Consider the following 14,228-nt stretch of genomic DNA (forward strand, 5'->3'; position numbering starts at 1 on the left):
GGATCATTATGGGGCCTGAATGTCAATATTTGCTTCCATACCCACCAGCTTTGAGAGATTTCTATAAGTTGTATTCATATTATTTGTGTCTTAGTACTCACTTTCATTTGGGAAAATGTCTTGAGGGAAAAGGCAGCTTCAGAATTTTCTCTAGAGATTTTTTTTTTTCTTTCAAACATCTTAGCCCCAGGAGTACTCACTGCTTTGGAAGATCTCTGATGCCTTTGAACAGATGTTTGCCTAGTTGTTCTTGACAGAAATAATGGATTAAACAAGCTAATCTGCCATGCTAGTATGGAGATCTTTTGCTTTTTGATCCTTTTTTAGGGAATTCAAAAAGCATGAGAAAATAAAATTGGACTTTTTGTCATTTTAAATGTTTGTTGATGGCCACAAGGCTAATGTTTTATCCTTTTTTTTTCCTTTTTTCTATCTGTATGAATTTCAGAGGTACAAGTAGTTTTGTTACATGAATTTATTGCATAGTGGTGAAGTCTGGGCTTCTACTTCTTCTTCCATCACCCAAATAATGTACATTGTACATTAAGTACATTAAGTACAATGTACATTAAGTAATTTCTTATCCTTTACCACCCTCCCAAGTCTCCAGTGTCTATCATTTCACACTGTATGTCCATGTGTACACATTATTTAGCTCCCACTTAGTGGGAACTTAGCTCCCACTAAGTGAGAATATATGGTATTTGACCCTTCTTCTGAATTGGTTCACCTAGGACAATGGCCTCTGGTTCCATCCGTGTTACTGCAAAAGACATTTCATCCTCTTTTTATGACTGAGTAGTATTCCATTACATATCGCATTTTCTTTATACAGTCATCCATTGACGGACATAGTTTGATTCCATATCTTTACTATTGTAAATAGTGCTATGATAAACATATGAGTGCAGGTATCATTTTAATATGATTTATTTTTCTTTGGGTAGATGCCCAGTAGTAGGATATCTGGATTAAATGGTAGTTCTATATTTAGTTTTTTGAGAAATCTTCACACTGTTTTACATAGATCTTGTATTCATTTTACACTCCCACCAACAGTGTATAAGTGTTCCCTTGTCTCCCATCCTTGCCAACATCTGTTATTTTTATTACTTTTTTATAATAGCCATTCTGACTGGTATAAAATGATATCTCATTATGGCATTAATTTGCATTTTCTGATGGTTAGTGATATTGAGCATTTTTAACATTTTATTCTATAATATATATTTGGTCTATGCAGATCTGGCCTTTGAATTCTGACACACTTTTTGGGATACCTATAGGACAATGTGAAATCTATTATGAGTTTGATTCATAGTTAAGAATGAAAAGCAACCAAAAAATATATACAGATGGCCAATACCCACATGAAAATAGGCTGGAAATTATTAGTCATCAGGGAAATGCAAATCAAAATCGCAAGATACAATTTCACACCCATTAGAATGGCTAGAATAAAAAAGTTAGATAATAAGAAATGTTGATGAAGATGTGGAAAAATTGGAATCCTCATAGACTAATGGTTGAAATATGAAATGGTGCAACCTACTTTGGAAAACACTATGGCAGTTTCTTCGACAATTAAACATGTTACCATATGACCTAGCAACTCCACTTCTATAAACTCAAGAGAAAAGAAAATATATGTTCACACAAAAATTTGCACGTGAATGTTCATAACAGCACTATTCACAATAGCCAAAAGGTAGAAACTATCCAAATGTTTATCAACTGATGAATGGACAATGTCTTGTATATTCATACAATGGAATATTATTTGGCCATAAAAAGGAATGAAGTACTGATACATGCTACAACATGGATGAACCTTAGAAACATTATGGTGAGTGAAAGAAACCAGTCACCCAATACCACATATTCTATTATGTTATTCATATGAAAGTCCAGAATAGGGAAATTTTTAAAGATAAAAAGTGTATCAGTGGTTTCTTAGGACCAGTGGGGGCAAAACTGATAGCTGAAGTATATGGGGTTTCTTTTTGAGGTGATGAAAACTTTTTAAAATAGACTGGTGATGGTTGCACTTATATGTGAATATTTACAAATCATTAAATTGTTCACTTTAAATGTTTGTGAATTATAGCTTCATTATTATAGAAATTTTTCAACATACAAAAAGATTGAGAGGATGTTATAATGAACCCTCATGCATCTATCACATGTCTTCAACAATTATGTGTTTTTACCAATGAAGGATGTTTTTTTAAGATGCAGCTGACATAGGCAGATTCATACACTAGGGGAAAAGAGTCAGGATTAAGGGAGTAGTTGAAAATTTAGAAGGGAAAGATGATAATTGATACAACAAAGTTTTTGAGGAGGCAAGTGATAAGAGTGTGGTGCAGGTGGGGAGATCCTGGCTCCAGATCGTAAGAAAGACTCTTTGTTCACTGAGTTGAAAAAAAACAGATAAAAATTACTGTCTCTCAGAAATCTGTTGAAAATTCTAATTTTCAGAAGCTTGCTTTGCTAACTTCCTCCAGTTTCCCTCTGCCACTGCACTCCATATCCCCTTTGGCTTCCCCAGTTTCCTCTTTGAAGTCATTCACTAATTTTTTTGAAAAGTCTATTCCATTAAAGCATTTCATGAGTTCAGTCATTTTACTGAAGGTTCATTGTCTACAGAGAGTAATCATAATACAGAAAACAACCATCTACCATCCTCCATCTTACAGCCAGACTCTGTTATTTCTCTAAAGCAACAGACAAACTGTTCCCTTGTCCTATAAATAGAATTGCTTTCCTAAGAGGAATTCTGGGAAAGAAAATGTTCTCCATAACTTTACGCAGAGATTAAGTTTTTGGTGGCAAGTCAGGAAATGAACAAATCCATGCCTAGTGACAATTAATTTATCTGTGAATTAGGAAGGTTCATCTGGAAAGAGTTCATTTGGCTGGAATTGGGTAGGAGAAAGCTTTAGGAGTATGCCAAGGGTTTGAAATATTGCCAAAGCCTTCCTTTTAGCTTTACCTAAAGTAATGTCTTCCCTTCTAATAATGATGAAAACAGCAAAATGCCTCCATCCATACAGACACCTAGGAAATGAGATTAGGATTACTAGGGGATGTTAGACTTCTGTGAAATGCCACCTAAATAGGCAGTACTGCCAATTTATCCCCTTTTGTGTTGGCTCTGTGAAGATAAGGTTGGGAAATATTGTCAGGGAAGTTTTCTCCATTTAAGTCTGAATCAGTAGGTATTTGCATGAGCATCATCCTCATCGTTCATTAGATGACAGCTTAATTATAGAGCTGGAAATGTACATTGGAATCATTTTGTACAAGCTTCTTGTCTCCCAAATGTGTCTCCTTCCCTGACCCCATTTCTATCTGTGACATTTTGTAGTGAGCACCCAACAGTAGCAATGATGATTAAAGCCAGTGATTTCAAAATATTTTTTATGCATTCCCAGAAGGTTTCTGTGGTTGATTACTGCTAAACAACAACTGGGTAATAATTGCCTAATTCTCTTGATAGAGAAAAAGATGTAATTTGGAAATAATTGACTGAACAAGAGAAAAATGAATAGATACTAGAAAAAATTATGTGGGCCATAGTATTGCTTAAAGCAATAAATATTTTGGAGTTAAAATACTGTAAATATAACAATATAAATACTGTATATGTGTGACTACTTAACTTAGATTATAATAATTTATGCTTAGCTCATCTTCTGCACTTAAAATATTTTTCTTATAGTGGAGAAAACATAAGGACTATGAAAAAATGATTTAATACTGGATCCTTAGAGTTTGGAAATTTGTAACCACACATACATGTATAAGTAATACACAAAGTATATCACTAATATGTTCTGCTTTACAATGCTCCATTGAATTAGCCTCTCAGGAAAAATAACTTAGTCCAATTACTTCCCGGTCAACTCAGGTAATGGTGTTTCTACCTTTTAAATTTGATTAGTAGATTCCAGTCTTTCCAGTGGATGACATCATTAATTAAACTCAGTGCCAAAAGACTATGAGAAAAACTGATGCTTTGAGTAAGAGTGAGCTTCTCTCCCAGGCAAATAAATACCAAAGCTTCAGAGTTTTTATGTCTACTAAATATAGATGTTTTTCCATTTATTCATAAATAAGAAAAACCTTTATTCCTATACATTTTAAATTGTACATTTAGATAGAGACAATTATGTTACATGGACAGAATTACATAGAATTGAATTTTAAGAATCAAGCATGGATAAAGCTACAACAATCAAGACAGTGTAGTAGTGGCAAAAGAACAGACAAATGGATCAATGGAACAGGATAGAGAGCCTAGAAATAGACCCACATAAAAACAGTCAACTGATCTTTGACAAAAGAACAAAAACAATACAATGGAGAAATGATAATTTTTAAAACTCTAGACACAGACCTTACACCCTTCACAAAAAATTAACCCAAAATGGCTCACAGACCTAAATACAGAATACAAAATTATAAAATTCCTAGAAGATAACATAGGAGAAAATCTAGGTGACTTTGGATTTGATGATTGCTTTGTAGATACAACACCAAAGGCATGATCCATAAAAGAAATAACTAATAATCTGAACTTCACTAAAATTAAAAATTCCTGCTCTGCAGAAGACACTCTCAAGAGAATAAAAAGACAAACCACAGACTGAAAAAATATATTGGCAAAAGACTTATCTGATAAAGGGCTTTTATGCAAAATGTACAAAGAACCCTTAAAACTCAACAATAAGAAAACAAACAATCAGGTTAAAAAAAAAATGGGCCAAAGACCTTAACAGACACCTTGCCAAAGATGGACAAGATGGCAAATAAGCATATGAAAATATACTCCACATTATATGTTATCAGGGAAATACAAATTAAAACAATAATGAGGTACCACTATATAACTATTGGAATGGAATATCATTTAGGCTTGAAAAATAAGGAAATTTTGCCATTTCTCAACAACGTGAATGAACCTGGAAGATATTACGCTAAGTGAGATAAGCTAGACATAGAAAGAAATATACTGCATGATCTCATTTATATGTGTAATCTAAAAAAGTCAAATTGATAGAACCAGAGAATAGAATGGTAGTTACTGGGGGCAGGAATGGGTCTGGGAAATAGGGAGATGATGGTCAAAGGATACAGTTTCAGTTATGTCAGATAAATAAGTTCTAGAGATCTAATGTACAGCATGGTGACTGTAGTTAATAATATCTGAAATTTGCTAAGTGTTCTCACACAGAAAAGGTAACTATGTGAGGTGATAGATATATTAGCTTGACTATAGTCATCATTGTATAGTATATATGTATAACAAAATATTATGTTGTACACTTTAAATATATTGGCAAAAATCCAGAACACTGACTACAGAAAATACTGGTGGGGATGCAGAGCAACAGGAGCTCTTGTTCATAGCTGTTGAGAATGCAAAATGGTACAGTCATTTTGGAATACAGTTGGGAGGTTTCCTACAAAATTACACATGCTCTTACCCTGCGATCCAGCAAACAAATCACACCCATTGGTATTTACCCTAAGGAGTTGAAAACTTATGCCCCTCCAAAAATCTACATATGGATGTTTATAACAAATTTATTCATAACTTTCAAAACCTAGAAGCGACCAAGATGTCCTTTAACAAGTGAATGGATAAATAAATTGTGGTACATCCAGATAATGGACTATTATTCAGCATTAAAAAGAAATTGGCTGTCAAGTCATGAAAAGATATGATGAAGAAAACTTAAATGTATGTTACTAAGTGAAAAAAGTCAATTTAAGAAGGCCACATACTGTATGATTCCAACTATATAACATTCTGGAAAACATAAAACTATGGAGACAATAAAAAGATCAGTGGTTTCCAGGAGTTGGAGACTAGGGAGGGATGAATAGATGGAGAACAGAGGATTTTTACACAGTGAAACTACTCTGTATGATACTGTAATGGTGGCTACATGTCATTATACATTTGTCCAATGTGTAATGTCCAATGCACCCATATGATGTACAATGCCAAGAGTGAGCCCTAATGTAAATGTAAACTTTGGATGATAATGATCTGTCAGTATAGGTTCGTCAGTTGTAAAAAAATGTACCACTCTGGTGGGGGATGTTGATAATGGGGGTTGTTGATACGCTTGTGTGGGGTCAAGGAATATATGGGAAATCTCTGTACCTTCTGCTCAACTTTACTGTGAACCTAAAACTACTCTAAAAAATAAAGTTTATTAAAATGAATAAACATTTCAAGATATTTCTAAAAAATGAAGCAGCAGGCATAGAAAGGTATTATCTCAATTTTATGGGTGAGAAAACAGAACCCAGAGAGGCTGCCATTTTTTCAGTGTAAACTGGTGAGACAAGAAAAAAATGAGAGCCAGGCTGTCGGTTCCTAACTCATAGCCCTGCTTCCCATCCTTCCTTGTGCCAATATTTAGAGATGTTGGCAGCCTATAGTAAGTGATTATATTTCAGTTTTGACCACAGTCTACTTATGGGTTGGCATCATATATCTTAGATAGTACAACTCAAGGCCAACAGTGCTGTGCTCTGGAATGTAATACCACGTTCCATTTAAATGAGCTACATCTTGTCTCCCCAAACTGCTGCTTCTATTATAAACTGGATAAACCCATTACCCATAAGTCATTTTAAGAAATAAACAGTGTGGTGATTCCTCAGGGATCTAGAACTAGAAATTCCATTCGACCCAGCCATCCCATTACTGGGTATATACCCAAAGGATTATAAATCATGCTGCTATAAAGACACATGCACACGTATGTTTATTGCGGCATTATTCACAATAGCAAAGACTTGGAACCAACCCAAATGTCCAACAATGATAGACTGGATTAAGAAAATGTGGCACATATACACCATGGAATACTATGCAGCCATAAAAAATGATGAGTTCATGTCCTTTGTAGGGACATGGATGAAATTGGAAATCATCATTCTCAGTAAACTATCGCAAGAACAAAAAACCAAACACCGCATATTCTCACTCATAGGTGGGAATTGAACAATGAGAACACATGGACACAGGAAGGGGAACATCACACTTCGGGGACTGTTGTGGGGTGGGGGGAGGGGGGAGGGATAGCATTGGGAGATATACCTAATGCTAGATGACGAGTTAGTGGGTGCAGCGCACCAGCATGGCACATGTATACATATGTAACTTACCTGCACATTGTGCACATGTACCATAAAACCTAAAGTATAATAATAATAATAATAATGATAATAATAATAAAAGAAAAAAAAAAGAAATAAACAGGTAGAGTTGGAACTTCTTGAAATGCTAAGGACTTTCAGCCCAAGACAGATTGACTCTCAGTAACAGTGAAGTTCTCGTTTCTTCAGCTCCCCACAGAATTTAAGAATGCAACCACAGTGAGTATTCTATAGTCAGTGTATCAGTTTAAAAGATCCTGCAGATATAGAGGAACATACTGAGCAACTTATTACTGTTTGTATATCTACTGCTGGTATGTGCTGAGGGACATCAAAAGGAAATATCAGATTTGGTTGGTCGGTCTTGATTCCCCAGAAGCTTAGAAGCCAATTGAGGAAACAAAACACACCATGTAAAGGACTCTACATATTCAGACAGGCCCAGATGAGGTCAGGAATGTATTTTAGTGCGAGTTACCCTGAAGCAGACCCTACGAGAAGAATTTGAGTGCATATATTTTGGGAGGAAGATGTAGGGAGTGTGGGAGAAGAGAAATGAGGCGGGGAAGGGAAGGCAGCCAATAAAGGGAGACAACTATTAGACAACTATCACCATGCGTGACTAGAAGTTAATCCAATAAGCAAATACTAGGAAATGTCATAGAACACATGCCTCAGAGATATTCTCTCTAATGGATGAGGAAGCCATAGTACTTGTATTCCAGCTCCTAATCTGGGCTGGAATTGGGGCATTGAGGGCGCTCTCGGGAGTATTAATTACTGGCACTTCAGCCTGACAGGCACCTGGATGCAGCAGCTTTCTGCAGTTCTGGAAAACATACTCAAGCACAGTGGGCAGATGCTAACAACTGGAAGTCAGGCTGTGCACATAAAACAGAAGAGTCCAAGGAATGTGGGTGGGGTGCTGACAGAGTGTCTGCTGCAGTAGGATTCCTTGTGGAGGTGAGACTTGATGATACTCTCTCTTTTCTCCCCAGGTCTCCTCATGACCATATCCCTGTTGTCCATTGTGTATGGAGCCTTGCGCTGCAACATCCTAGCCATCAAAATCAAGTACGATGAGTATGAAGTCAAAGTGAAGCCTCTGGCCTATGTCTGTATCTTCCTGTGGAGGAGCTTTGAGATTGCCACTCGAGTTGTAGTCCTGGTCCTCTTTACCTCCGTCCTGAAGACCTGGGTGGTGGTTATAATACTCATCAACTTCTTCAGTTTCTTTTTGTACCCCTGGATCCTCTTCTGGTGCAGTGGTTCCCCATTCCCTGAGAACATAGAGAAGGCCCTCAGTCGGGTGGGCACCACCATTGTACTATGCTTTCTAACTTTACTTTATACTGGTATCAACATGTTCTGCTGGTCTGCTGTACAGCTGAAAATTGACAGCCCTGACCTCATCAGCAAGTCCCATAATTGGTACCAGCTACTGGTGTATTACATGATGAGATTCATTGAGAATGCCATCCTCCTCCTCCTGTGGTATCTTTTCAAGACTGACATCTATATGTATGTGTGTGCACCTCTGTTGGTCCTGCAGCTGCTCATTGGGTACTGCACAGCCATTCTCTTCATGCTTGTATTCTATCAGTTCTTCCACCCTTGCAAAAAGCTCTTTTCCTCCAGTATTTCTGAAGGCTTTCAGAGGTGGCTCAGGTGTTTTTGCTGGGCCTGCAGGCAGCAAAAACCCTGTGAGCCGATAGGAAAGGCAGATCTACAGTCATCCAGAGATAGAGATGAGACACCTTCTAGCAGTAAAACAAGTCCTGAGCCTGGTCAGTTCTTGAATGCTGAAGATCTCTGCTCGGCTTAATGGGACCCAAGGTCTCAGGGCACAGGCATATTATTTTCTGGGTTTGATACCCGTTATTCATACAAATAATGAGCCCTACACAGGGAACAAGGCAGGAAGTTAGTTGTTAACTCCTTGTGAGCTGCTCCTCTTTATAGAGCTCTTGGGTATGTAGAACTATATGGGAAGAAGCCAGGAAAACCTCTGAGTGTTGAAGGGGCAGCCCAAGGCATCACAGTTCACAGGTAACCATGTTATGTTCTTCTAGGCATTACTGGCCTTTTCACTGACAAGTTACCCCTGAAATCTGAGTTGTACTGGTTAGATTCATTAGGTTGAATGAGGAGAGGGGCTTACCTGTTCTCTAGTTTTCCAGACTGCTGGTTTGGGTAACCTGAAGTTTTATGATCCCTGAACATAGTTTACACCCAAGAGCTGTCCTGGTGACCAGAAAAGATTACTAGGGTTTTGCCATCAGCAACATCATTCCTGTCAGAGCTTTCAGGGAGGGCTGTTCAAGTTTGGTTTTTGAATAGACAGAGGTTTCATTTTCATCTCATTAGGGCTTTTTTGTACATAGCCAACTGTAGCCACCCTGGCATGCTGTCTCTAATTGATTCAAGGGCCTAGATTTGGAGACTTTGTTCCTTAGCATCCATGGATGCAGAAATGAGTGATAAATTTGGCTATGGAAGCCCTGGAATTTTAGGAAAGTTGTGATTCTTTGATATGTTGATGAAATTCTGGATCAGGAGGGGTGTTAAAACATCAAAATGATGGCAGCTTGTATAAGTAGAATTCTTACCATCTTACTCCTGCCTCCCCATTCCTTGCCTGTCAGGACCATTTTAGAAGAGTTACCTTGGTTAACTTAAGGGTTTTTTAGAAAACCCCACAGAAATCCTCTCACCCAGTTCAGGAATATAGGGAATTTTCGTTTCCATTATTTGAAGGAAGAGAGTTTTCCTCACTACCACCTGTAATTAGAGATTGACTTCAGAAACTTTTTCTAAATTATAAAGATGGAATGACCAGAAAATTTTTGTCTTTCATGGAATGCAATTTGACTTGGCATAATTGTGAGTTAATTTGATAAAGATCTCCAGTTGTATCCTCTGACACCCTTTAATGTTCTATATAATTTTTCCTTTAATCTGAGACCCTATTTGTTTCACAAAAGAGGATTGGGTAGCATATCCTCAATTATCTTGGAAAAATGCCTAGATCTAGTACCATTATTTCTACCATTAAAATCTTGAAAGTGAAATACTTGAAAAGAGGTGACCATAAAGATCACACCAATTTAGAATGAATATTAAAGTCTGAGAAATTTACAAAAGGGACTCTATGGACTTGATTTTACCATATGGAATAGGGATCCACTTCTCTGTTAACCTACAAAACGTATTTATCTGGCCATTGCACTTCGGATAATTTTCATTTTTAATTCTTCTTGGTGTCAAATTTTTAAGTAATTTCATGCACACAGGAGAAAATGCAATTTGATAATCAGTTTCCACTACATTCAGAGGTCAAGAAAGCAGTATATATTCTTTCACAAGGCATCCATACTGTTTAATATTTATAGAGTTCATAGAAATACATCAATAAGCTCCTAAATTATAGAGCCTCAATTTTGGTTTTTCTCATTTGAAATGTTTTTGATTTATCAATATTTGTGGTTTAACTTTGTGGGGATGTCCAGACAGTAGGTCATTTTTTGTCTATTTTTAACCAAATAAGAATAACACTCAAGACTATGTTCTCCATCCCAACACATCACTTACCACTTGCACTATTCTTAATAGGCCTAAAATAGTGAGCATATATAATCAAAATGATACTTCTTACAACATATACTTCCATGCACTCTTCATGTAATCACATATGTGCATAGATACACAATCGTAATACATAAAACATCCTTGAAAATATATAATGACTTTGAATAAAATAAAGCTACCATGTTAATACATCATTTTTTGTTTTCTCGTAATTAACAAAAGGGCTCTATAATGATTAGGAGAGCTGTAAGGCCATTCTTTAGTCATTCCAAGTGTATATTTGTATCACACCAGTTGCTTGTGTTCATTAACACCAAATATTTTCAAGCTTTTTGTGAGAAAGAGATTCTTGCCTTGAGGCTCTGCAGTGGCAAATGGTAGGGGCAATAGTGCTCCCTTTTCACCTGAAATGCCTTCAGCTCAGGCCTTGGGAGTGAGGTGTAGGAGTAGCCACCAGCCTGCCACTGACTAGGCATGTTAAGAATTAGACAAGGATGGAGAGACTGGTTTTTTCCAGCCTTGGTTTGGAAGCTTGTCTCAAAAACCATTACAAAATCTTAACCTTCAAATACATTTTAAATCACTTTAATTTAGAAGATAGGTGAGCAACTTGAGTGATCCCAAACCAAACTAACAGTGCTGGTTTGTCCGACACCCAAAGCCCACTTCACACATTTATAAAGACAGAGATTTGGTAACTCATTTGGGTATTTTGTCAGTTTTAACCCTTGATATACAGGTATCCCAGCTTTGGGCACATGTATGTCCTTTCACTTTCGGGAAGGGATGTCACTACTTTCTTTCTGTGTGGTGAAAACATAAGCCATGGTGAACTGAGAATTTTTGTTTTTAAATTATTTATATTACTGAATTGGCAAAATTACAGTTCACACTGCAGAGCTAGGTTGTCCTATTGGCATAAAACAAACCAGCAACTTTTCTCATGTGTTTGGAGTTAAAATGTGTTTTTCAGTTATAATTTCAATTTTTAAATTTCTTGGTGCTTTGTCTAATTAATTACATCTCATAACTTGTCAGGATAGTTGCTCCAACTGAATTGCTATCATTTGGCTGGATGGGGGTGAAGTATGTCTTCAAAATATATTGAAGTAAGTTCATCAAACATGTTTAGACTTCCTCTCATTGCTGGAGACAGCCCAGTGTAGAGATTGGCACTTCCCTGTCCAGCACTACAACTTAATTGCTCTATGCCTCAGTTTCCCCATAATACCCTTTTCCAACCTACCTCACAAGGTTATCAGAAAGATCAAATTAAATAATAGATGTGAAAATGCTTTGAAAATGTTTTTAAGTGCTATGCATATTTATAGAGTTATTATAGTTATTCAAATCCATAAGCAGGTTATTTTTATTTTTTTACTGTTTGAAAAGAAATAAGTAGTGTCATTCATATGAGTTCCTGAGTGGATATGTGAATCTTTGGTCTTCTCGACAGGTGCCCTTTCTCTTACCACCAGTTGCTTACAAGAATAGCACCCAAACACATGGCACTTGGAAGAAAAAGACCCACTGAATCTGAGAAAGTACTTTCTGGTGGCAAATGAATTTATCATTTTAGTATAGTTTTCGATAAAGAATATGGCAACATCTTTTGATAATTGTGCTTTACAACTTGAATGCTGATTCAAGGCATTATTTGGATGTGAGTTTAATCTTTTCAGCCTTGTAAATGGGAAAATATATATTAAAATTGATTGTCAAATACAGCATTTCTTTGGAAACCACCTTAAAACATTAGTGCTATGGTTATGAGTGTATGTGCCAGTACTTACCAGTCAATGCATTGTGGATATGAGCTTTCGTTGACTGCTTCTCTGCAGTCATTGATGCTAATACATATTGTTATGTTTCTTCATATAATAAATTAATTTTTCAATTTCTCCTTGTATTTCAGTCTTTATACAATTCTTACATGGCCTTTTTACTTCAGGGACTATTTTTAAAACAGAAATTTTAAAATGGTTTCATTGTAACTGATTATAGTTTAATAAACTCACCTGGAAATTACTTCTGTAGGCTGAGAAATTTGAGAGTGCTAAGATTCAGCCTTGCAGGACAGCAACAGTCCATGAAAACCCCTCTGATTGTTTTATAGACATTTACTCCACTTGTTAAAATTACACTGCTGGATACTAAGATTCTGTTCAGTTGTCCATCAGTTGCCATGCACAATACAAAAAAGAGAGGCAATACACATCTCTTCTAGACAAACATAAATATATACTGATTCAGAAATATAAAACACCAAAGAAATGGCTTGGTATTAACATACATAATCAAATGTAAATGGTTGGGAAAAACATCAGTCATTAAAGGGATCATTTCAGAGCATGAGAGAGACACGGACTGTTTCAATAATTCCTTTGCTTCTGAAGGTGGCCTTGGAATTTGCAAGACTTAGCTATAGGATAAATCTCTTTAAAAACAGCTTTATTGAGGCACAATTGACATACAAAAAACTGCACATATTTAATGTATACAATTTGATGAGTGTGTACATATGCAAACACTCATGAAACCATCACCACAATCAAGGTAATAGACATATTCATCACCTCTAAAAGTTTCTTTGTCCCTCTTTGTTTTTGTTTTGTTTTGTCTTTGTAAGACACTTCACATGAGATCTATGCTCTTAATATTTTAAATTCACAATACACTATCGACAACTATAAGTACTATGTTGTACAACAGTTCTCTATAACTTACTCATCTAACGTAACTGAAACTTTATATCCATTGAACAACAACTTCCCATTTCCCCTACCCCCCAGGCCCTGGCAACTGCCATTCTATCCTCTGCTTCTATGAGTTTTGCTATTTTAGGCACCCCATCTAGGTGGAATCATGTAGTATTTGTCCTTCTGTGTCTAGCTTATTTCACTTAGCATAATATCCTCCAGATTCTTCCATGTTGTCACAAATGGCAAGGTATCCTTTTTTTAAGGCTGAATAGTATTTAGGAATATGCCATATATTCTTTATCCATTTATCTATCAATGGACATTTAGGTTATTTTCATATCTTGGCTATTGTGAATAATGGTTCGATGAACACTGGAGTGCAGATATCTCTTCAAGATCCTGATTTCAATTATTTTGGATACATAGCCAGAAGTGGGGCTGTTGGATCATACAGAAGTTTTATTTTTTTAATTTTTTGAGGAGCCGTCATACTGTTGCACATATTGACTGTACTATTTTACATTCCTATCAACAGTATACAAGTGTTCTAATTTCTCCAAATCCTTACTTACATTTAATTTTTTGGTTTTTTGGATAGTAGCCATCCTAACAGGTGTGAGGTGATATTTCACTGTGGTTTTAATTTCTAGTTTCCTGATGATTGGGGATGTTGAGCACCTTTTCATATACCAATTTTCCATTTGTATGTTTTCTTTGGAAAAAGGTCTATTCCAGTCCTTTGCCCATCTTTTAATT

The 14,228-nt window shown here is 36.3% G+C and overlaps 1 protein-coding gene across 1 annotated transcript in view; it reads left to right on the forward strand.

Annotated features, from left to right (window-relative positions):
* XK (X-linked Kx blood group antigen, Kell and VPS13A binding protein) overlaps nt 1-12,671 on the forward strand; it is a 45,470-nt gene extending 32,799 nt beyond the window's left edge. Inside the window, exon 3 of the mRNA XM_002831516.5 lies at nt 8,181-12,671. Coding sequence (XP_002831562.1) covers nt 8,181-9,007 — 827 coding nt within the window. The 3' untranslated portion in view covers nt 9,008-12,671. The remainder of the gene's footprint in view (nt 1-8,180) is intronic.
* Nucleotides 12,672-14,228: the final 1,557 nt, after the last annotated feature.

Source organism: Pongo abelii, chromosome X, assembly GCF_028885655.2.
Source record: "Pongo abelii isolate AG06213 chromosome X, NHGRI_mPonAbe1-v2.0_pri, whole genome shotgun sequence".
In the NCBI taxonomy this organism is placed as follows: Eukaryota; Metazoa; Chordata; class Mammalia; order Primates; family Hominidae; genus Pongo; species Pongo abelii.